General features: G+C 43.6%; 1 protein-coding gene and 3 long non-coding RNA genes across 4 annotated transcripts in view; all 4 read right to left on the reverse strand.

Moving 5' to 3' along the window:
- Positions 1-2,141: 2,141 nt before the first annotated feature.
- LOC115182959 (uncharacterized) lies at positions 2,142-3,883 on the reverse strand. Its single transcript, XR_003873927.1, has 2 exons — positions 2,407-3,883; positions 2,142-2,369 (listed from the first exon to the last, which is right to left on the reverse strand). It is a non-coding gene; the product is annotated as an uncharacterized LOC115182959 (long non-coding RNA).
- Positions 3,884-4,918: 1,035 nt separating this feature from the next.
- Positions 4,919-6,309, reverse strand: LOC115182948 (uncharacterized). Its single transcript, XR_003873924.1, has 2 exons — positions 5,997-6,309; positions 4,919-5,394 (listed from the first exon to the last, which is right to left on the reverse strand). It is a non-coding gene; the product is annotated as an uncharacterized LOC115182948 (long non-coding RNA).
- A 227-nt stretch (positions 6,310-6,536) lies between these two features.
- On the reverse strand, positions 6,537-7,842 carry LOC115182947 (uncharacterized). Its single transcript, XR_003873923.1, has 2 exons — positions 7,636-7,842; positions 6,537-7,379 (listed from the first exon to the last, which is right to left on the reverse strand). It is a non-coding gene; the product is annotated as an uncharacterized LOC115182947 (long non-coding RNA).
- Positions 7,843-17,868: 10,026 nt separating this feature from the next.
- The window catches only part of LOC115182952 (wnt inhibitory factor 1-like), a 55,292-nt gene continuing 47,699 nt past the window's right edge, over positions 17,869-25,461 (reverse strand). The window contains exons 8-10 of the mRNA XM_029744310.1: positions 24,703-24,798; positions 24,361-24,456; positions 17,869-18,089 (exon numbers count right to left, since the gene is read on the reverse strand). Of these exons, the coding sequence (XP_029600170.1) occupies positions 17,950-18,089; positions 24,361-24,456; positions 24,703-24,798 (332 nt within the window). The 3' untranslated portion in view covers positions 17,869-17,949. The remainder of the gene's footprint in view (positions 18,090-24,360; positions 24,457-24,702; positions 24,799-25,461) is intronic.

Genomic DNA, 25,461 nt, shown 5'->3' on the forward strand with positions numbered 1-25,461 from the left:
GTGTTGGTGATGGCCTGCCCACTGGAGCTGCTTCCCCTTGTTTTTAGCTGATAGGAACCCAGTGTTGGTGATGGCCTGCCCACTGGAGCAGCTTCTCCTTGTTTTTAGCTGATAGGAACCCAGTGTTGGTGATGGCCTGCCCACTGGAGCAGCTTCCCCTTGTTTTTAGCTGATAGGAACCCAGTGTTGGTGATGGCCTGCCCACTGGAGCTGCTTCTCCTTGTTTTTAGCTGATAGGAACCCAGTGTTGGTGATGGCCTGCCCACTGGAGCTGCTTCTCCTTGTTTTTAGCTGATAGGAACCCAGTGTTGGTGATGGCCTGCCCACTGGAGCAGCTTCCCCTTGTTTTTAGCTGATAGGAACCCAGTGTTGGTGATGGCCTGCCCACTGGAGCAGCTTCCCCTTGTTTTTAGCTGATAGGAACCCAGTGTTGGTGATGGCCTGCCCACTGGAGCAGCTTCTCCTTGTTTTTAGCTGATAGGAACCCAGTGTTGGTGATGGCCTGCCCACTGGAGCAGCTTCCCCTTGTTTTTAGCTGATAGGAACCCAGTGTTGGTGATGGCCTGCCCACTGGAGCAGCTTCTCCTTGTTTTTAGCTGATAGGAACCCAGTGTTGGTGATGGCCTGCCCACTGGAGCAGCTTCTCCTTGTTTTTAGCTGATAGGAACCCAGTGTTGGTGATGGCCTGCCCACTGGAGCAGCTTCTCCTTGTTTTTAGCTGATAGGAACCCAGTGTTGGTGATGGCCTGCCCACTGGAGCAGCTTCTCCTTGTTTTTAGCTGATAGGAACCCAGTGTTGGTGATGGCCTGCCCACTGAAGCAGCTTCTCCTTGTTTTTAGCTGATAGGAACCCAGTGTTGGTGATGGCCTGCCCACTGGAGCAGCTTCTCCTTGTTTTTAGCTGATAGGAACCCAGTGTTGGTGATGGCCTGCCCACTGGAGCAGCTTCTCCTTGTTTTTAGCTGATAGGAACCCAGTGTTGGTGATGGCCTGCCCACTGGAGCAGCTTCTCCTTGTTTTTAGCTGATAGGAACCCAGTGTTGGTGATGGCCTGCCCACTGGAGCAGCTTCTCCTTGTTTTTAGCTGATAGGAACCCAGTGTTGGTGATGGCCTACACACTGGAGCAGCTTCTCCTTGTTTTTAGCTGATAGGAACCCAGTGTGGTCGTCTGCTGCAATAGCCAATCCATGACAAGGACCGACGAGTTGTGGGTTCTGAGATTCCGTTCTGCAGACCGCAGTTAGTTTCCTGTTTGTGTTCCGCCTGTTAGCTTGCACATTTCTTGCCATCCTGCTTGGACATCTCTCATCAACGAGCTGTTTTCATCCACAGGACTGCCACTGACTGGACGTGTTTTGTTTGTCGCACCATTCTCTGTAAACCCTAGACACTGTCGTGCGTGAAAAGGCCAGGGTGGCCGGCTGTTTCTGAGGTACTGGAACCGGCTCGCCTGGCACCGACGATCATACCACACTCAAATTCACTTAGGTCACTCGTTTTGCCCATTCTAACGTTTAATCAAACAGTAACTGAATGCCTTGATGCCTGTCTGCCTGCTTTATATAACAAGCCCAAGGCCACGTGACTCACTGACTGTAGGAACGAACCATTTTCGTGAACGGGGGTGGTGTACCTTATAAACTGGCCACTGAATGTAAAGATCTGATCATTCTAGAAAGACTTGAATAGTAGTCACAGTAAAGTTTTATAAAATACACTATTCTCCACTATTGACTTAACCAGGACACCTGAGAAGATGTATCACATAGCAACCTATTCCATATATAGTGCACTACTTTTGACCAGAGGCCGTGTCCCAAATGGGACCCTATTCCATATATAGTGCATTACTTTTGACGAGAGGGCGTGTCCCAAATGAGACCCCATTCCTTATATAGTGCACGACTTTTGACCAAAGCCCTATGGGTCATTTGGGACAGAGATTTGATATGCCAACAAACAGAGGGATGCTCTGGGACCAGGAAACCTGTTCAACCAGTTACCTGGTGGGCAGAACAATGTACAGTAGAATAATACCACATCAGTTGTCAGGAAAGGGAATCTGAAGAACACTACAGATTTGAATACCAAGAGGTTTCCATTTGAGATCATGTAAATACTATGAAGGGATTTTACTAGGCTGTTTCCTCAGTCATTCATTTATTAACAAACCTGCAAGTGCAATACAAATTGTCATGTGGAAAGTAAAATAGTTGCACATCTATTTGGTGAACTGTGAATGAACCATCAATTGTATATGCTTTGATTTCTTGATTAAATTGTAAAGTTGAGTGTTTTACATTTTCATGTAGATATGTCTGCTTCCACTAACTCAGTTGAACCAGTTATACCACTAGACAACACTCACCTCTACAGAACCAGTTATACCACTAGACAACACTCACCTCTACAGAACCAGTTATACCACTAGACCAGGTGAACACTCACCTGTATAGAACCAGTTATACCACTAGACCAGGTGAACACTCACCTGTATAGAACCAGTTATACCACTAGACCAGGTGAACACTCACCTCTACAGAACCAGTTATACCACTAGACCAGGTGAACACTCACCTGTATAGAACCAGTTATACCACTAGACCAGGTGAACACTCACCTGTATAGAACCAGTTATACCACTAGACCAGGTGAACACTCACCTGTATAGAACCAGTTATACCACTAGACCAGGTGAACACTCACCTGTATAGAACCAGTTATACCACTAGACCAGGTGAACACTCACCTCTACAGAACCAGTTATACCACTAGACCAGGTGAACACTCACCTGTACAGAACCAGTTATACCACTAGACCAGGTGAACACTCACCTCTACAGAACCAGTAATACCACTAGACCAGGTGAACACTCACCTCTACAGAACCAGTTATACCACTAGACCAGGTGAACACTCACCTCTACAGAACCAGTTATACCACTAGACCAGGTGAACACTCACCTCTACAGAACCAGTTATACCACTAGACCAGGTGAACACTCACCTGTATAGAACCAGTTATACCACTAGACCAGGTGAACACTCACCTATACAGAACCAGTTATACCACTAGACCAGGTGAACACTCACCTCTACAGAACCAGTTATACCACTAGACCAGGTGAACACTCACCTTTATAGAACCAGTTATACCACTAGACCAGGTGAACACTCACCTCTACAGAACCAGTTATACCACTAGACCAGGTGAACACTCACCTGTACAGAACCAGTTATACCACTAGACCAGGTGAACACTCACCTCTACAGAACCAGTAATACCACTAGACCAGGTGAACACTCACCTCTACAGAACCAGTTATACCACTAGACCAGGTGAACACTCACCTCTACAGAACCAGTTATACCACTAGACCAGGTGAACACTCACCTCTACAGAACCAGTTATACCACTAGACCAGGTGAACACTCACCTGTATAGAACCAGTTATACCACTAGACCAGGTGAACACTCACCTATACAGAACCAGTTATACCACTAGACCAGGTGAACGCACCTACAGTGTCTTTTTATTGTTACAAATTGGAATTAAAATGGATTTGTCATTTTTTTGTCAATAATCTACACAAAATACTCTGCAATGTCAAAGTGGAAGAAAAATAAATGCATAACTAAAATATAATCGTTGCATAAGTATTCAGCCACTTTGTTTAGGCAAACCTAAAATTAGTTCAGGAGTAAAATGTACATAATAAGTGACATGGACTCACTGTGTGAAATAATAGAGGTTAACAACTGCTTCCTTGTCTTTAAGCCTGGTGGTGTCATGGTATGGGTATGCTTGCCATTGGCAAATACTGTGGAGTTTTTCAGGATAAAAAGAACCGGGATGGAGCTAAGCACAGGCAAAATCCTAGAGGGAAAAAAACCTGCTTCAGTCTGCTTTACACCAGAGACTGAGAGAGTAATTCAACTTTCAGCAGGACAATAACCTACAACACAAAGCCAAATCTACACTGGAGTTGCTTACCAAGGAGACGGTGAATGTTCCTGAGTGGCCAAGTTAGTTTTGACTTAAATCTGCTAAAGAATCCATGGCAAGACTTGAACATTGTTGTCTAGCCATGATCCCCAACATCTTGACAGAGCTTGAAGAAATTTTTAAATAATAATGGGCAAATATTGTACAATCCAGGTGTGTAAAGCTCTTAGAGACCCAGAAAGACTCACAGCTGGAATCAATGCCAAAGATGATTCAAACATGTATTGACTCAGGGAGCTGAATACTTATGCAACAACTATATTTTAGTTATAAAAATATTTATTAATCAAAAAGTATTGTTTTTTAAATCTTCCACTTTGACCTTAGAGTATTTTGTGTAGATTGTTGACCAAAAAAATGATTAAATCCATTTTAATCCCACTTTGTAGCCCAATAAAATGTGATGAAATCCAAGGGTTCTGAATACTTCTGCAAGGCACTGAACATCCGGTATAAACTATGTTTGGCTGATAAGTAGGAGCAGGCCCACTGTGTTGCTAATAGGCTCTGTTATAATGTTTGGTCACAAGTTCCATTCAACCTGCTCTAAACCTAAATATGTTGTTCATACATTCCATACGTTGAGTGTTTTGAGGAAGGGAAAGGCTAGCCTGATCTCGTCTTGATGACCATAGGAGGTGGTAAGACAGCACAAATAGATCTGGGACCAAGCTAGGAAAAGGCTACATTTGGTCGACATAAAGCGCTGTGCCCAATGAGTTCAGGGTAGGGACAAGTTCCATTCAAATGCTCTAAGCCAGTGGTATTCAAAATGTTTCAGTGGGGACCCCATTTTCTCCTCAAGAATTTATTGCGACCTCACCCCAAATAACCTTAAATTCATTGTGTTTTCATCCATCATCAAAATGAAAAGAAACAAAAGAAACAAACAAATACATTTAAAAATATATATATATATTTCTTAAATGTTTTAATTGTTTTTGTCCCATACAATAATATGTAATCTTAATAATATGTACTCTTAATAATAATAAGTACTCTTAATTCGCGACCCCACTGCAGTTCCCTGAACCAGACTTTGACTGCCACTGTTCTAGAGCCACCAACGAGTTCAGAGCAGGGGAAAAAAGGCTACATTTGGTCAACAGAAAGTCCATTATTCAGTGGCCTGTTATGCATAAAGCTTCTCAGAGTATGAGAACTGATCTAGGATCAGGTCACCCCCCCTGTCCATGTAATCTGATTCATTGTGATCTAAATGATACAACTGATCCTAGGTCAACACTCCTATTCCCAGCTCCTTCAGTAAGTCAGGCTGTTGTCTGAGGTCTGTCTTCAGTGACTCGGGGATGTCCAGTCTGTCGTAGTCCTCCTCTTCTACCAGATTACGGATTAGCATCAGACAACACTCCTGGAGAGAGTACACTGGAACACAGAGAGAAACAATGACGTCTTTCAAACTTGACGTGTTTTTACACACTCCTGGACAGAGCTGGTCCCAGATGTGTCAACATTCCCGGACAGAACTGGTCCCAGGTCTGTCAACACTCCCGGACAGAGCTGGTCCCAGGTCTGTCAACACTCCTGGACAGAGCTGGTCCCAGGTCTGTCAACACTCCCGGACAGAACTGGTCCCAGGTCTGTCAACACTCCTGGACAGAGCTGGTCCCAGGTCTGTCAACACTCCTGGACAGAGCTGGTCCCAGATCTGTCAACACTCCTGGACAGAGTTGGTCCCAGGTCTGTCAACATTCCCAGACAGAGCTGGTCCCAGGTCTGTCAACACTCATGGACAGAGTTGGTCCCAGATCTGTCAACACTCCTGGACAGAACCGGTCCCAGATCTGTCAACATTCTCAGACAGAACTGGTCCCAGGTCTGATTGTGATTTTTGCCTACTCCATTGCCAAGCCAAATTATTGGTCAAGACAATTCCATCAGGAGTTGGCCAGATCAGAAAAAGATCTGGGTCCCAATAGTGGAACACAGAAAGAAACAATCAAAATACTTTTTGAGGGGTAAAATACCAAATAAGTAACGCATGTGTGGCTGGTGACACGAACAACATCTTGAGGGGAAGTGTCAATAGTTTAGGTTGTGTTCCTCTCTGTTAGAGCCCAGGTGGACATATCTGTATAAAACACAGAACACACAGGGCTCCATGTATATTAGTGTAAATATATTCATGTATATGATGAAATATTAGGTACCTTTATGATTTATATTTACCTGATTGAGATATATTCATTTGTTGTTAGTGGAACTTAGTTTTTGCCCCTCCCCCCTCTTGCCCATTCATTGTACTGTGGTCAGTGTGTTACTGTGGTCAGTGTGTTACTGTGGTCAGTGTGTTACTGTGGTCAGTGTGTTACTGTGGTCAGTGTGTTACTGTGGTCAGTGTGTTTGGATAAAGGCAGGAAGTTGGGCCTTCAGGAGGGGGGAGTCCTTGCTAGATGCGGAAGCGGTATAGTTTTTTGACCATACAGACATACAGACATACAGACAGACAGGTCATATTATGTATTTTTCATGTCAGTAATCTCTGATTTAAGTTGATTGGAGAATCATTTTTTGTTAGATATTAGAAGAATAAACCTTTTTGTTGCACCATATCCCTGTATGCGTAGGAAACGACCCCGCTTCAGGCTAGGGCAGTGGCTATGGTGAAGAGGAAAGGAAGCCACTACACTCTCCTCTGTTGCCTAGGCCTACCATTTATAAAACAACAGCCTATAGTAGCCTGGGACAGGGCAAAGGTCAATGCTACTATTGGTTAGACTCTTTTATATCTAGGTGACAACGAGGAAAGGAAACGACAGCACAAGGAAGTGTAGTGTATAACAGCTGTCTGTCAACGGGGTTGATGGAAGGCACATAGAGAGGGACACACCTGGTGTAGTTATGACAACATTCGGGGTTGATGGAAGGCACATAGAGAGGGACACACCTGGTGTAGTTATGACAACATTCGGGGTTGATGGAAGGCACATAGAGAGGGACACACCTGGTGTAGTTATGACAACATTCGGGGTTGATGGAAGGCACATAGAGAGGGACACACCTGGTGTAGTTATGACAACATTCGGGGTTGATGGAAGGCACATAGAGAGGGACACACCTGGTGTAGTTATGACAACATTCGGGGTTGATGGAAGGCACATAGAGAGGGACACACCTGGTGTAGTTATGACAACATTCGGGGTTGATGGAAGGCACATAGAGAGGGACACACCTGGTGTAGTTATGACAACATTCGGGGTTGATGGAAGGCACATAGAGAGGGACACACCTGGTGTAGTTATGACAACATTCCTCTTCATATTCGGTGGCAGCTGCTGGCAGATAAACCTCTTGCTGATTAGCTAAAAGTTTCGCCCCATTTCGAGAGGCTCTGAAAAGCCATGGATGCGCTGCGGAGAGTGGAATGAGATTGAGGGAAATTAAATGTGACGAACAATAGCTTTAGGCTATAACTCATTCAATTCAACATTTGGGAAAGGCCCATAGCTGAGTAATGCTTTGTTGGGGTAGAACTGTCCTCTTGGTTCAACCCATAGCTGAATTACATTACATGTTAAACTTAATACAGATCAAGTATTTGAGTAAAACAAGAAAGACTAAATAAAGGAAAGGCAGAAAGCGGTGTTGCATGAGGGAGGGACTCACTCAGAAAAGTATTCATACGTAATAGCCCGCTCGTTCGTATATCGCCATAAGAAACTGGATGTCCGGAAAAATCCAACCACCATGCTCGGGCGCTTTGTTTCGACTGGTTAATAAAATTAACGTGGGTTTCGACATCAGAATTTACAGACCAGAGAGTTTTATTTTCGACACTCACTACTTCCTGCCCATCCATGACGACAGTGACACTCAGAATGCCACGACGATGTCATTCCATAAACAAATCACAAGAGGTCGCTGTTGTTCAGCGCGCTGACGAGTCAGACATGGAACGTCATTCTTGGAACAACAGACGCCAATAGGGTCCAATAGAGTCCAATAGAGTCCAGTAGAGTCCAATAGAGTCCAGTAGAGTCCAATGGAGTCCAATAGAGTCCAATAGAGTCCAGTAGAGTCCAATAGAGTCCAATAGAGTCCAATAGAGTACAGTAGAGTTCCAGTAGAGTCCAATAGAGTCCAATAGAGTCCAATTGAGTCCAATAGAGTCCAATAGAGTCCAGTAGAGTCCAGTAGAGTCCAGTAGAGTCCAGTTGAGTCGAATAGAGTCCAATAGACTCCAAAAGAGTCTAAAATAATCTTATAGAATCCAATAGAGTCCTATTAAAGATCTCTGAGAGAGTCCTGGTCCTGTGTTATGCAGGAGTTAAGGGTGTGTGTGTGTGTGTGTGTGTGTGTGTGTGTGTGTGTGTGTGTGTGTGTGTGTGTGTGTGTTTGTGCTTTAATCACTACTAATGGTCTCTGACAAGCTACGTTACCACCATACACTGGTTCGAGTACAATGCCTGTGCATTGCTCAACACACACACACACACACACACACACACACACACACACACACACACACACACACACACACACACACACACACACCCCGCCTCCCCCGATCCAACCCACTCTTCTTCTACCCCTTAGTCTGGTTTCCATCCCTCCCTCCCTCCCTCCCTCCCTCCAGACAGACAGACAGACAGACAGACAGACAGACAGACAGACAGACAGACAGACAGACAGACAGACAGACAGACAGACAGACAGACAGACAGACAGACAGACAGACAGACTGACTATAGACTTTGTTGATTCTCTAATCTTTAGACAGACATATTTTTCACCTAGTCGGCCTTTAGGTTACTGGCCCAACGCTCTTAACCGCTGAGCTACCTGCCGCCCCCTCTTTGATGTGTAGCTATAATTACCATCTACTGGCTCTACACCTCCATCCTCTACAGCTCCATCCCCTACAGCTCCATCCCCTACAGCTCCATCCTCTACACCTCCATCCACTACACCTCCATCCTCTACAGCTCCATCCCCTACAGCTCCATCCTCTACAGCTCCATCCTCTACACCTCCATCCCCTACAGCTCCATCCTCTACACCTCCATCCTCTACACCTCCATCCATTACAGCTCCATCCTCTACAGCTCCATCCACTACAGCTCCATCCTCTACAGCTCCATCCCCTACAGCTCCATCCACTACAGCTCCATCCATCCACTACAGCTCCATCCTCTACAGCTCCATCCTCTACAGCTCCATCCCCTACAGCTCCATCCTCTACAGCTCCATCCTCTACAGCTCCATCCACTACAGCTCCATCCCCTACAGCTCCATCCCCTACAGCTCCATCCTCTACACCTCCATCCTCTACAGCTCCATCCCCTACAGCTCCATCCCCTACAGCTCCATCCCCTACAGCTCCATCCCCTACAGCTCCATTCTCTACAGCTCCATCCCCTACAGCTCCATCCTCTACAACTCCATCCCCTACACCTCCATCTCCTACAGCTCCATCCTCTACAGCTCCATCCTCTACTGCTCCATCCCCTACAGCTCCATCCTCTACAGCTCCATCCTCTACAGCTCCATCCACTACAGCTCCATCCACTACAGCTCCATCCTCTACAGCTCCATCCCCTACAGCTCCATCCTCTACAGCTCCATCCACTACAGCTCCATCCTCTACAGCTCCATCCTCTACATCTTCATCCCCTACAGCTCCATCCCCTACAGCTCCATCCCCTACAGCTCCATCCTCTACAGCTCCATCCCCTACAGCTCCATCCCCTACACCTCCATCCTCTACAGCTCCATCCTCTACAGCTCCATCCTCTACAGCTCCATCCTCTACAGCTCCATCCCCTACAGCTCCATCCTCTACAGCTCCATCCCCTACACCTCCATCCCCTACAGCTCCATCCTTTACAGCTCCATCCCCTACAGCTCCATCCTCTACAGCTCTGGCCTCTATGTGTGTTTAGTACAGTTCAAAACAAAGGGAATACATACCATATTATGGTCTGGTCTGGTGTCTAGACCTCTTTAATAGTGTGTGTGTGTGTGTGTGTGTGTGTGTGTGTGTGTGTGTGTGTGTGTGTGTGTGTGTGTGTGTGTGTGTGTGTGTGTGTGTGTGTGTGTGTGTGTGTGTGTGTGTGTGTGTGCGTGCGTGCGTGCATGTGTATGCTCTCTGATGTAATAGTGTGATCTGGCCAGGCTGGGCACAGTGAGCCCACAGGCTTATGTTGACATAGACAGGGATTTACTAGGCTGGTACTTTACCGGCCCACAGACCTGGGATCAAATACTATTTAAAATCCCCTCAGACCTGAGTTCAGATACTATTTAAAATCCCCTCAGACCTGGGTTCAGATACTATTTAAAATCCCCTCAGACCTGGGTTCAGATACTATTTAAAATCCCCTCAGACCTGGGTTCAGATACTATTTAAAATCCCCTCAGACCTGGGTTCAGATACTATTTAAAATCCCCTCAGACCTGGGTTCAGATACTATTTAAAATCCCCTCAGACATGGGTTCAGATACTATTTAAAATCCCATCAGACCTGGGTTCAGATACTATTTAAAATCCCCTCAGACCTGGGTTCAGATACTATTTAAAATCCCCTCAGACCTGGGTTCAGATACTATTTAATATCCCATCAGACATGGGTTCAGATGCTATTTAAAATCCCATCAGACCTGGGATCAAATACTATTTAAAATCCCCTCAGACCTGAGTTCAGATACTATTTAAAATCCCCTCAGACCTGGGTTCAGATACTATTTAAAATCCCTTCAGACCTGGGTTCAGATACTATTTAAAATCCCCTCAGACCTGAGTTCAGATACTATTTAAAATCCCCTCAGACCTGGGTTCAGATACTATTTAAAATCCCCTCAGACCTGGGTTCAGATACTATTTAAAATCCCCTCAGACATGGGTTCAGATACTATTTAAAATCCCATCAGACCTGGGTTCAGATACTATTTAAAATCCCATCAGACCTGGGTTCAGATACTATTTAAAATCCCCTCAGACCTGGGTTCAGATACTATTTAAAATCCCCTCAGACCTGGGTTCAGATACTATTTAATATCCCATCAGACATGGGTTCAGATGCTATTTAAAATCCCATCAGACCTGGGTTCAGATACTATTTAAAATCCCCTCAGACCTGGGTTCAGATACTATTTAAAATCCCCTCAGACCTGGGTTCAGATACTATTTAAAATCCCATCAGACCTGGGATCAAATACTGTTTAAAATTGTTCAAATACTTTCAGCGTTTGCTCTAGTCTGCCTGGAGTGCCAGGTGGGCTGCTAGGGTTGTCACTTCTCTATTGATTCCTTTGCACCAGACAAGCTCTATCAAACGCAGCTAAATTATTTGAAATTATTTCAAATAGTAGTTGAACCCAGGTTAGGGTCACGCTCGCCCCAGCCCTTCGCCAACCTCCCTTAGATTTACAAAAGGGATAAAACGTGTTGTTTTAATGCTGAATTACTCCTGGGTTTGTGTCTGAAATAGTACCCTATTCCCTATGTAGTGCACTACTTTGAACCAGGGCCCATGGGGAATAGGGAGCCTTTAGGGACAGAGCCCTGCTCCTCTCCCCTGCTACAGCCACTACAGCCTGAACAACAATGTTCTGAGCACGAGACAGACAGACAGGGCAAAGACTAAAACAAGCTGGGTCTCTGTTACCGTGGTGATGAGTTAAAATGGCTGCTAATGACTGTTTTGTTGGCTTGTTCATAAAGATCTGATGAACCCACCAAACCACTAAATGATGGAAATATTGTCCTTTAGATAAATAGGTAAGTGTGTGTGTGTGTGTGTGTGTGTGTGTGTGTGTGTGTGTGTGTGTGTGTGTGTGTGTGTGTGTGTGTGTGTGTGTGTGTGTGTGTGTGTGTGTGTGTGTGTGTGTGTGTGTGTGTGTGTGTGAAATGTAACCACATCTCAGCCTGATCACACAGAAGAAAAATACATTCATAGTCTGAACGACCAGCTGGAACAGACTGTCAGGAGACAGAATGACCAGCTGGAACAGACTGTCATGAGACAGAACGACCAGCTGGAACAGACTGTCAGGAGACAGAACGACCAGCTGGAACAAACTGTCAGGAGACAGAACGACCAGCTGGAACAAACTGTCAAGAGACAGAATGACCAGCTGGAACAAACTCTCAGGAGACAGAACGACCAGCTGGAACAGTCTTGTATAGCTTAACCAGGGGTTTTGGCCAGCCTGGGTAACATGTGGTTCGGGTCCAACATCTGTGCCATCTGATACTTGAAAAGTAATGTCACTGGCCTGGCGGGCTAGTCTGGCACATTTTCTACAATGCCGGTTCTACTATCCCCATTCTACTATCCAGGTTCTACTATCCCGATTCTACTATCCAGGTTCTACTATCCCCATTCTACTATCCCCATTCTACTATCCAGGTTCTACTATCCCGGTTCTACTATCCAGGTTCTACTATCCCGGTTCTAATATCCAGGTTCTACTATCCCGGTTCTACTTTCCCGGTTTTACTTTCCCGGTTCTACTATCCCGGTTCTAAGTACTTGCCTTTGGCTAGCAGGTCTATCCATCTGGAGCGTAATGTAACCAGGTAAAGAACTCGATAAGTAAAATCACAAACCAAATGTAGCATTTACAAATTGTTTATTTTAATAATACATTACATTACATACATGAAGAAATAAACAACACCAAAAAAAAAACAGTTTTGGATTACTTTAAAGTTTTTTTTACGATATATTACACAGTTCATGTAGTGTCATCATGTTATAAACGAAATATTAAAACACTAAATAGTAAAGTTTTTTAAAAAGAGACAAATGTACTTGTTGTTTTAATACTACTTTATTATGTAATCTAAAATAAAACGACTAGATAAATACTCAACCAAAAAAAGTGGTTCACAACAAAAAGTCTATTTAATCCGATTGTAAAAGTAAACGGATTAGGCTTTTAGAATACATAATATTTATCTGGGAATGGAAACTTTAAAGGATTTGAAAAGGATTTACACCATCAGGGGATAGAGATTACAGTTTCAACTGAAGACAGTAGAGATTCTTCTATATATTAATACATTTATAGTTGAGGTTTGTATTTCTTATTGCTTTCTTTGGCTTTCTTTCTTTCAGGAAGAGTGTTGCTGGGCTGGTATGGTGAGATAGTGTTGCTGGGCTGGTATGGTGAGATAGTGTTGCTGGGCTGGTATGGTGAGATAGTGTTGCTGGGCTGGTATGGTGAGATAGTGTTGCTGGGCTGGTATGGTGAGATAGTGTTGCTGGGCTGGTATGGTGAGATAGTGTTGCTGGGCTGGTATGGTGAGATAGTGTTGCTGGGCTGGTATGGTGAGATAGTGTTGCTGGGCTGGTATGGTGACATAGTGTTGCTGGGCTGGTATGGTGAGATAGTGTTGCTGGGCTGGTATGGTGAGATAGTGTTGCTGGGCTGGTATGGTGAGATAGTGTTGCTGGGCTGGTATGGTGAGATAGTGTTGCTGGGCTGGTATGGTGAGATAGTGTTGCTGGGCTGGTATGGTGAGATAGTGTTGCTGGGCTGGTATGGTGAGATAGTGTTGCTGGGCTGGTATGGTGAGATAGTGTTGCTGGGCTGGTATGGTGAGATAGTGTTGCTGGTATGGTGAGATAGTGTTGCTGGGCTGGTATGGTGAGATAGTGTTGCTGGGCTGGTATGGTGAGATAGTGTTGCTGGGCTGGTATGGTGAGATAGTGTTGCTGGGCTGGTATGGTGAGATAGTGTTGCTGGGCTGGTATGGTGACATAGTGTTGCTGGGCTGGTATGGTGAGATAGTGTTGCTGGGCTGGTATGGTGAGATAGTGTTGCTGGGCTGGTATGGTGAGATAGTGTTGCTGGGCTGGTATGGTGAGATAGTGTTGCTGGGCTGGTATGGTGAGATAGTGTTGCTGGTATGGTGATACATTAGAAGTGAGGAAGATTTGAAAGGTGCACGATGCAGAAATTGCTCTGCCATTTCCTGGTTACTAAAATTCTAATAGTTTATTTAATTTCAGTTTATGTGACATCTAAACCGCTGTGGAATATATTTTGCATAACCAAAAATATTGTATTTTCAGTTGATGTACAAAACCCCATAGTAAAAGACGCAAAAAAACTAAACTTAAGAAGGAGAAGCATAGAAAATAGCGCACATAGAACAGATTTACGGCTTCTTAGACTTGCTTTCGATGCGAATGACAGATCTATAACTCACATTTCTATGTGAATTTGATTGGGTCGCCCCCCCCAAAAAATGGCATATTGCAGCTTTAAGTTGGATCCTCTTGGCCTATGATCTGTCTTGAGGCCTTTGAACCCCCCTTCAAAAAAATAATCTCTTCACATATGACCAACTATATTCACTGTCCTCTTTACTGTTGTTTTTATTTCTTTACTTACCTATTGTTCACCTAATACCTTTTTTTGCACTATTGGTTAGAGCCTATAAGTAAGCATTTCACTGTAAGGTCTTCACCAGTTGTATTCGGCGCACGTGACAAATAAACTTTGATTTGATATGATGATGATCCTGTCTGGCCATCAGTCCACTAAATAAGAAATAAGACAGAGGTCTTCTAGTGTCTTTAGTGGTGGTGTCCTCTACCTATACAATACCTAGTCAATCACTTATCCACTTCCTTCTTAGGAAGCCATAGAAAGACAGACAGCTCAGGGCAAACACACAGACACCACGACCCAGCATCATAGAACACTAACAAACAGATGAGTCACACTCTCCTCGCTGTCTCAGGTTGTCAGGGTTACGGTTACTCGGGTGATTCAGAGCGATTGTGAAGCATTATGACTGTACTGACAACAGCCACCAGAATTCCTCCACAGACTAAAGACTTCAGAGATATCTGAACGAAGGCTAGGTGCGTTGAAGGATGACCAAGTGAAAGAATACACAGGAGAACAGCAACAAAAACACACCAAAACAAAAACGACCAATGGATTCCTACACTCTTATCTAGAACCTAACAAGGTTCTTCGGCTGTCCCCATAGGAGAACCCTTTGAAGAACCCTTGTTGGTTCCAGGTAGATGCCTTTTGGTTCCAATCCTATCGACAGAGGGTTCTACATGTAACCAAAAATTGTTTTATCTGGAACCAAAAAGGGTTCACATAGCCGAATAACCCTTTTGGAACAATTTTTTCTAAGACTGTAAGAAAATGATATGATTGGTGTGTGTGTGTGTGTGTGTGTGTGTGTGTGTGTGTGTGTGTGTGTCTGTAGGAGCAGCTGACCATGTAGATTGGTCTAGGGTAGGTAGGTAGTGGGAGGGGATGAGGGTAGGTAGCTAGCCAGTGGGAGGGGATAAGGGTAGGTAGGTAGTGGGAGGGGGTTTGAGGGTAGGTAGGCAGTGGGAGGGGTTTGAGGGTAGGTATCTAAGGTAGCTAGGCAGTGGGAGGGGATGAGGGTAGGTAGGTAGTGGGAGGGGGTTTGAGGGTAGGTAGGCAGTGGGAGGGGTTTGAGGGTAGGTAGGTAGGTGGTGGGAGGGCCTGAGGGTAGGTATCTAAGGTAGCTAGGCAGTGGGAGGGGTTTGAGGGTAGGTATCTAAGGTAGCTAGGCAGTGGGAGGGGATGAGGGTAGGTATCTAAGGTAGCTAGGCAGTGGGAGGGGATGAGGGTAGGTAGGTAGTGGGAGGGGTTTGAGGGTAGGTAGGCAGTGGGAGGGGTTTGAGGGTAGGTAGGTAGGTGGTGGGAGGGCCTGAGGGTAGGTATCTAAGGTAGCTAGGCAGTGGGAGGGGTTTGAGGGTAGGTATCTAAGGTAGCTAGGCAGTGGGAGGGGATGAGGGTAGGTATCTAAGGTAGCTAGGCAGTGGGAGGGGATGAGGGTAGGTAGCTAGGCAGTGGGAGGGGATGAGGGTAGGTAGCTAAGGTAGCTAGGCAGTGGGAGGGGATGAGGGTAGGTAGCTAGGTAGTGGGAGGCGATGAGGGTAGGTAGCTAGGTAGTGGGAGGGGATGAGGGTAGGTAGCTAGGCAGTGAGAGGGGATGAGGGTAGGTAGCTAGGCAGTGGGAGGGGATGAGGGTAGGTAGCTAGGCAGTGGGAGGGGATGAGGGTAGGTAGCTAGGCAGTGGGAGGGGATGAGGGTAGGTAGCTAGGCAGTGGGAGGGGATGAGGGTAGGTAGCTAGGCAGTGGGAGGGGATGAGGGTAGGTAGCTAGGCAGTGGGAGGGGATGAGGGTAGGTAGCTAGGTAGTGGGAGGGGATGAGGGTAGGTTGCTAGTCGCCCAGTGGGAGGGGATGAGGGTAGATAGGCAGCGGGAGGGGTTGAGGGTAGGTAGCTAGCCAGTGGGAGGGGATGAGGGTAGCTAGGTAGTGGGAGGGGATGAGGGTAGCTAGGTAGTGGGAGGGGATGAGGGTAGGTAGCTAGGCAGTGGGAGGGGATGAGGGTAGGTAGCTAGGTAGTGGGAGGGGATGAGGGTAGGTAGGTAGGCAGTGGGAGGGGATGAGGGTAGGTAGCCAGTGGGAGGGGATGAGGCTAGGTAGGTAGCCAGTGGGAGGGGATGAGGGTAGGTAGGTAGGTAGTGGGAGGGGTTTGATGGTAGGTAGCTAGGCAGCGGGAGGGGATGAGGGTAGGTAGCTAGTGGGAGGGGATGAGGGTAGGTAGGTAGCCAGTGGGAGGGGATGAGGGTAGGTAGGTAGGTAGTGGGAGGGGTTTGATGGTAGGTAGCTAGGCAGCGGGAGGGGATGAGGGTAGGTAGCTAGGCAGTGGGAGGGGATGAGGGTAGGTAGCTAGCCAGTGGGAGGGGATGAGGGTAGGTAGCTAGGTAGTGGGAGGGGATGAGGGTAGGTAGGTAGGCAGTGGGAGGGGATGGGGGATGAGGGTAGGTAGCTAGGCAGTGGGAGGGGATGAGGGTAGCTAGGCAGCGGGAGGGGATGAGGGTAGGTAGCTAGCCAGTGGGAGGGGATGAGGGTAGGTAGCTAGCCAGTGGGAGGGGGTGAGGGTAGGTAGCCAGTGAGAGGGGATGAGGGTAGGTAGCTAGGCAGTGGGAGGGGTTTGATGGTAGGTAGCTAGGCAGCGGGAGGGGATGAGGGTAGGTATCTAAGGTAGCTAGGCAGTGGGAGGGGATGAGGGTAGGTAGCTAGCCAGTGGGAGGGGATGAGGGTAGGTAGGTAGGTAGTGGGAGGGGATGAGGGTAGGTAGCTAGGTAGTGGGAGGGGATGAGGGTAGGTAGCTAGCCAGTGGGAGGGGATGAGGGTAGGTAGCTAGCCAGTGGGAGGGGATGAGGGTAGGTAGCTAGGCAGTGGGAGGGGATGAGGGTAGGTAGCCAGTGGGAGGGGATGAGGGTAGGTAGCTAGCCAGTGGGAGGGGATGAGGCTAGGTAGGTGTGGTAATAATGGTGTATAACATCACGTATGGGTATAAGTAGTCTACCACAGAGGACAGGAGGAGGTGCTGTTGGACTGGTGGGGTTTTCTGCATACCTGGGTTCAAATACTACTTCAAATAATTCAACATGCTTAATATGTTGTTGATTGAGTTTGCCTTGCTTAACAGACCAGTAGCACTGTCCTAAAACCGCAAAATCCTCCCATCAAACCCAGACCATCAAACCCCGCCCATCAAACCCAACCCATCAAACCCCGCCCATCAAACCCAGCCCATCAAACCCAGCCCATCAAACCCCGCCCATCAAACCCAGCCCATCAAACCCAGCCCATCAAACCCCGCCCATCAAACCCACCCATCAAACCCCACCCATCAAACCCAGCCCATCAAACCCCACCCATCAAACCCCGCCCATCAAACCCCGCCCATCAAACCCCGCCCATCAAACCCACCCATCAAACCCAGCCCATCAAACCCCACCCATCAAACCCACCCACCCAACAAACCCCACCCATCAAACCCCGCCCACCAGGACGCACCCATCAGGCGCCGCCAACCAGACTAGAGCAGATGCTGAAAGTATCTGAAAGATGTTGAATAGTGCTTGAACCCAGGTGTGGTTGTCTGGACCGAGCTCTTATACCACGTAATTGGTCTCTGCTGGGATGTCGGCATCGGGGACGTCTTTCACCTCCTTGGCAGAGGAGGAGTGCTGCTGAGGCTTGTGTTTAGGGCCTGATGAGAGACGATGGGTGTTAGGGTCACCTCCTCTGTATCCTGAGAGAGAGAGAGAGAGAGAGAGAGAGAGAGAGAGAGAGAGAGAAGAGGAAGGGAAGGAGGTAGGTAGATAGGTATGGAGTGGGAGAGAGAGAGACAGAGCGAGAAAGAGGGGGGTGAGTAGAGAGAGAGAGGAGAGAGAAAGGGAGGGAGGGAAAGAGGGGGGGTGAGTAGAGAGAGGAGAGAGAAAGGGAGGGAGGGAAAGAGGGGGGTGAGTAGAGAGAGAGAGGAGAGAGAAAGGGAGGGAGGGAAAGAGGGGGGGTGAGTAGAGAGAGGAGAGAGACGGGGAGGGAGGGAGGGAGGGAGGGAGGGAAAGAGGGGGGTGAGTAGAGAGAGGAGAGAAAAAGGGGGGAGGGAGGGAGGGAAAGAGGGGGTGAGTAGAGAGAGGAGAGAGAGAGAGAGAGAAAGGGGGAAGTGGTAGGTCATGTGATGAAAGGTATGTGTAGAGACCCTGAGGGGACCACCACTCAACACTAGTCATATTTTCCTATTGTTTCTAGTGTTTCTAAGCCTCTGTTCTGGTCTGGAAACCAAATCAAGGAGACTAATGACCGCTAATGACGTACCACCAAACAAACACCAATAAGAAGCCTTTGTGTGTGTGTGTGTGTGTGTGTGTGTGTGTGTGTGTGCGACCATGATCTGATATGTTGCAGCTTCCCCTCTTCCTGTCAGATGTTTTACCTTTACTTTACCTTTTATTTAACAAGACAAGTCAGTTAAGAACAAATTCTTATTTACACTGACGGTCTACACCGGCCAAAACCCGGATGACGCTTGACCAATTGAGCGCAGCCCTATGGGACTCCCAATCATGGCCGGTTGTGATACAGCCTGGATTTGAACCAGGGTGTCTGTAGTGCTGCCTCTAGCACTGAGACGTAGTGCCTTAGACCGCTGCACCACTCGGGAGCCCAAACATGTGGGTTGGTGTTTTCCTCAGAGGCTCCACCACAGCAGAGAACTAACAACCTAAAGGAAGTGGAGGAGTTGAGCTTCTCAGAGCCTCTATTTCATTCATGCTTCTATGAGCTGAAACCAAGTCAGAGTGGTGTTGAGTTACCTTATTCCCTGGCCTATGGTACACTAATTACCACCAGGCCCCATACGGCTCTGGTCAAATGTGGTGCACTACAAAGGGAATAGGCTGCCGATTAGGACAGCCTAAATCACTGTGGTGTTGTGTTACCGTGGGATTACATGTGATCCATCATCCTACAGGTGGCAGTCGACTGCCAGGGCTACATACCAAATGGAACCCTATTCCCTACATAGCGCACTACCAGAGCCCTATTAGCCCTCATCAAAAGTAGTGCACTATATAGGGAATAGGGTGCCATTTGGGATGCCGCCTTGGGAAAGTGGCTTTATAGGGAGGGGGGGGGGGGGGTATTAGGGAGGCAGCTTTGTAATGTGATTGTGTTACTAAACTCACTCTAATTACAGTGTTATTAAACCACTAAACTCACTCTATTAGTGTTATTAAACCACTAAACTCACTCTATTACAGTGTTATTAAACCACTAAACTCACTCTATTACAGTGTTATTAAACCACTAAACTCACTCTATTACAGTGTTATTAAACCACTAAACTCACTCTATTAGTGTTATTAAACCACTAAACTCACTCTATTAGTGTTATTAAACCACTAAACTTACTCTATTACAGTGTTATTAAACCACTAAACTCACTCTAATTACAGTGTTATTAAACCACTAAACTCACTCTAATTACAGTGTTATTAAACCACTAAACTCACTCTATTAGTGTTATTAAACCACTAAACTTACTCTATTACAGTGTTATTAAACCACTAAACTCACTCTATTACAGTGTTATTAAACCACTAAACTCACTCTATTACAGTGTTATTAAACCACTAAACTCACTCTAATTACAGTGTTATTAAACCACTAAACTCACTCTATTACAGTGTTATTAAACCACTAAACTCACTCTAATTACAGTGTTATTAAACCACTAAACTCACTCTATTAGTGTTATTAAACCACTAAACTTACTCTATTACAGTGTTATTAAACCACTAAACTCACTCTATTACAGTGTTATTAAACCACTAAACTCACTCTATTACAGTGTTATTAAACCACTAAACTCACTCTAATTACAGTGTTATTAAACCACTAAACTCACTCTATTACAGTGTTATTAAACCACTAAACTCACTCTAATTACAGTGTTATTAAACCACTAAACTCACTCTAATTACAGTGTTATTAAACCACTAAACTCACTCTAATTACAGTGTTATTAAACCACTAAACTCACTCTAATTACAGTGTTACTAAACCACTAAACTCACTCTATTACAGTGTTATTAAACCACTAAACTCACTCTAATTACAGCGTTATTAAACCACTAAACTCACTCTATTACAGTGTTATTAAACCACTAAACTCACTCTAATTACAGTGTTATTAAACCACTAAACTCACTCTATTAGTGTTATTAAACCACTAAACTCACTCTATTACAGTGTTATTAAACCATTAAACTCACTCTATTAGTGTTATTAAACAACTAAACTCACTCTAATTACAGTGTTATTAAACCACTAAACTCACTCTATTACAGTGTTATTAAACCACTAAACTCACTAATTACAGTGTTATTAAACCACTAAACTCACTCTTATTACAGTGTTATTAAACCACTAAACTCATTCTATTACAGTGTTATTAAACCACTAAACTCACTCTATTACAGTGTTATTAAACCACTAAACTCACTAATTACAGTGTTATTAAACCACTAAACTCACTCTATTACAGTGTTATTAAACCACTAAACTCACTCTATTACAGTGTTATTAAACCACTAAACTCACTAATTACAGTGTTATTAAACCACTAAACTCACTCTTATTACAGTGTTATTAAACCACTAAACTCACTCTATTACAGTGTTATTAAACCACTAAACTCACTAATTACAGTGTTATTAAACCACTAAACTCACTCTATTACAGTGTTATTAAACCACTAAACTCACTCTATTACAGTGTTATTAAACCACTAAACTCACTCTATTACAGTGTTATTAAACCACTAAACTCACTCTATTACAGTGTTATTAAACCACAACTCACTCTAATTACAGTGTTATTAAACCACTAAACTCACTCTATTACAGTGTTATTAAACCACTAAACTCACTCTTATTACAGTGTTACTAAACCACTAAACTTACTCTATTAGTGTTATTAAACCACTAAACTCACTCTCTTACAGTGTTATTAAACCATTAAACTCACTCTATTAGTGTTATTAAACACCTAAACTGACTCTAATTACAGTGTTATTAAACCACTAAACTCACTCTATTACAGTGTTATTAAACCACTAAACTCACTCTATTAGTGTTATTAAACCACTAAACTCACTCTATTACAGTGTTATTAAACCACTAAACTCACTCTATTACAGTGTTATTAAACCACTAAACTCACTAATTACAGTGTTATTAAACCACTAAACTCACTCTATTACAGTGTATTAAACCACTAAACTCACTCTATTACAGTGTTATTAAACCACTAAACTCACTCTATTAAAGTGTTATTAAACCACTAAACTCACTCCTATTACAGTGTTATTAAACCACTAAACTCACTCTTATTACAGTGTTATTAAACCACTAAACTCACTCTATTACAGTGTTATTAAACCACTAAACTCACTAATTACAGTGTTATTAAACCACTAAACTCACTCTTATTACAGTGTTATTAAACCACTAAACTCACTCTATTACAGTGTTATTAAACCACTAAACTCACTAATTACAGTGTTATTAAACCACTAAACTCACTCTTATTACAGTGTTATTAAACCACTAAACTCACTCTATTACAGTGTTATTAAACCACTAAACTCACTAATTACAGTGTTATTAAACCACTAAACTCACTCTATTACAGTGTTATTAAACCACTAAACTCACTCTATTACAGTGTTATTAAACCACTAAACTCACTCTATTACAGTGTTATTAAACCACTAAACTCACTCTATTACAGTGTTATTAAACCACTAAACTCACTCTATTACAGTGTTATTAAACCACAACTCACTCTAATTACAGTGTTATTAAACCACTAAACTCACTCTATTACAGTGTTATTAAACCACTAAACTCACTCTTATTACAGTGTTACTAAACCACTAAACTTACTCTATTAGTGTTATTAAACCACTAAACTCACTCTATTACAGTGTTATTAAACCATTAAACTCACTCTATTAGTGTTATTAAACACCTAAACTCACTCTAATTACAGTGTTATTAAACCACTAAACTCACTCTATTACAGTGTTATTAAACCACTAAACTCACTCTATTAGTGTTATTAAACCACTAAACTCACTCTATTACAGTGTTATTAAACCACTAAACTCACTCTATTACAGTGTTATTAAACCACTAAACTCACTAATTACAGTGTTATTAAACCACTAAACTCACTCTATTACAGTGTTATTAAACCACTAAACTCACTCTATTACAGTGTTATTAAACCACTAAACTCACTCTATTAAAGTGTTATTAAACCACTAAACTCACTCCTATTACAGTGTTATTAAACCACTAAACTCACTCTTATTACAGTGTTATTAAACCACTAAACTCACTCTATTACAGTGTTATTAAACCACTAAACTCACTAATTACAGTGTTATTAAACCACTAAACTCACTCTTATTACAGTGTTATTAAACCACTAAACTCACTCTATTACAGTGTTATTAAACCACTAAACTCACTAATTACAGTGTTATTAAACCACTAAACTCACTCTTATTACAGTGTTATTAAACCACTAAACTCACTCTATTACAGTGTTATTAAACCACTAAACTCACTAATTACAGTGTTATTAAACCACTAAACTCACTCTATTACAGTGTTATTAAACCACTAAACTCACTCTATTACAGTGTTATTAAACCACTAAACTCACTCTATTACAGTGTTATTAAACCACTAAACTCACTCTATTACAGTGTTATTAAACCACAACTCACTCTAATTACAGTGTTATTAAACCACTAAACTCACTCTATTACAGTGTTATTAAACCACTAAACTCACTCTTATTACAGTGTTACTAAACCACTAAACTTACTCTATTAGTGTTATTAAACCACTAAACTCACTCTATTACAGTGTTATTAAACCATTAAACTCACTCTATTAGTGTTATTAAACACCTAAACTCACTCTAATTACAGTGTTATTAAACCACTAAACTCACTCTATTACAGTGTTATTAAACCACTAAACTCACTCTATTAGTGTTATTAAACCACTAAACTCACTCTATTACAGTGTTATTAAACCACTAAACTCACTCTATTACAGTGTTATTAAACCACTAAACTCACTAATTACAGTGTTATTAAACCACTAAACTCACTCTATTACAGTGTTATTAAACCACTAAACTCACTCTATTAAAGTGTTATTAAACCACTAAACTCACTCCTATTACAGTGTTATTAAACCACTAAACTCACTCTTATTACAGTGTTATTAAACCACTAAACTCACTCTTATTACAGTGTTATTAAACCACTAAACTCACTCTATTACAGTGTTATTAAACCACAACTCACTCTAATTACAGTGTTATTAAACCACTAAACTCACTCTATTACAGTGTTATTAAACCACTAAACTCACTCTATTACAGTGTTATTAAACCACTAAACTCACTCTTATTACAGTGTTATTAAACCACTAAACTCACTCTATTACAGTGTTACTAAACCACTAAACTCACTCTATTACAGTGTTATTAAACCACTAAACTCACTCTATTAGTGTTATTAAACCACTAAACTCACTCTAATTACAGTGTTACTAAACCACTAAACTCACTCTATTGCAGTGTTACTAAACCACTAAACTCACTCTATTACAGTGTTATTAAACCACTAAACTCACTCTAATTACAGTGTTATTAAACCACTAAACTCACTCTATTAAAGTGTTATTAAACCACTAAACTCACTCTAATTACAGTGTTATTAAACCACTAAACTCACTCTATTACAGTGTTATTAAACCACTAAACTCACTCTATTACAGTGTTATTAAACCACTAAACTCACTCTATTACAGTGTTATTAAACCACTAAACTCACTCTATTACAGTGTTATTAAACCACTAAACTCACTCTTATTACAGTGTTATTAAACCACTAAACTCACTCTATTACAGTGTTATTAAACCACTAAACTCACTCTTATTACAGTGGCGTCCGTGCCAGCCTTCCTTACACAGGCACTTGTTAGGTTCCACACAGGTCCCGTGGGCTCCACAGCTGGGCTCACAGACAGCTGCACACACACACACACACACACACACACGGTCAGACACACACAGACATGTACACACTATCAGAGACACACATTGTCAGAGTCACACATACATATTCTGACACATGAATTCATGACTTTATGACACAAAACACAACATGGCATGTCACATTCTTCCATACTACATGTACATTGTGTGCTACATTATATCCCCTCAGTTCATCCCAAAGCGGAAGCAGCAGTGTCCGGGGGTCGGGTTAGACTTACCCTTGGAACACAGGTCACCGTGGAAACCCTTGTCACATTTGCATTTGTTTTTCCCAGTGCATTTCCCTCCGTTTCTGCAGGGCTGGAGACATTTACCTGGACAACACAGACACAGGACAGGCTCACATGTAGAGTACTACTCATCTATACTGTACAGTTAACCCAAGGCCTCAGCCTACTGATTGGCTAAAAGAAAATCTATATTTAACATGCTTTTTAAGTCTAGGAATAGGATTATTCTGGCTCCGGGAAACTGTCGATATAAATGATACAATTGTAGACGTCCATTACTTCAGGTGTGGAAGACGGTGGGAGAAGGAATGGCATATACTGTACATGCTTGTCTTAGACATTCTGTGGGTCAAACGATCAATTACCCTGGTCCCCCTGGGGTTTAATACAGACGATCGTGTTTCCCAAATGGTACACTATTCTCTACTTAGTGCACTACTTTTGGACCAGGGCCCTATGGGAATTAGGGTGCCTTTTGGGACGGAGGTAGAAATGGACAGTAAGAGAAGTGGAGGTGGTAAAAGGAAATCAACCTGTTTTAATAACACAGCCCCGCTGTGAGCAGAGCCATCTGAGAGATTAGGTTAACACCTCCATATTACATCAACGTCTTCCTGAGTCTCTACCCAGTCTTTGTTCTCACACATATCAATGACATTCATATCCCTGGAGCACAGACAATAAGGGGGGACCCTAGGAAGACAATCATGAGAGAGAGAGAGAGAGAGAGAGAGAGAGAGAGAGAGA

Source organism: Salmo trutta, unplaced genomic scaffold (genome assembly GCF_901001165.1).
Source record: "Salmo trutta unplaced genomic scaffold, fSalTru1.1, whole genome shotgun sequence".
Classification (NCBI taxonomy): domain Eukaryota; kingdom Metazoa; phylum Chordata; class Actinopteri; order Salmoniformes; family Salmonidae; genus Salmo; species Salmo trutta.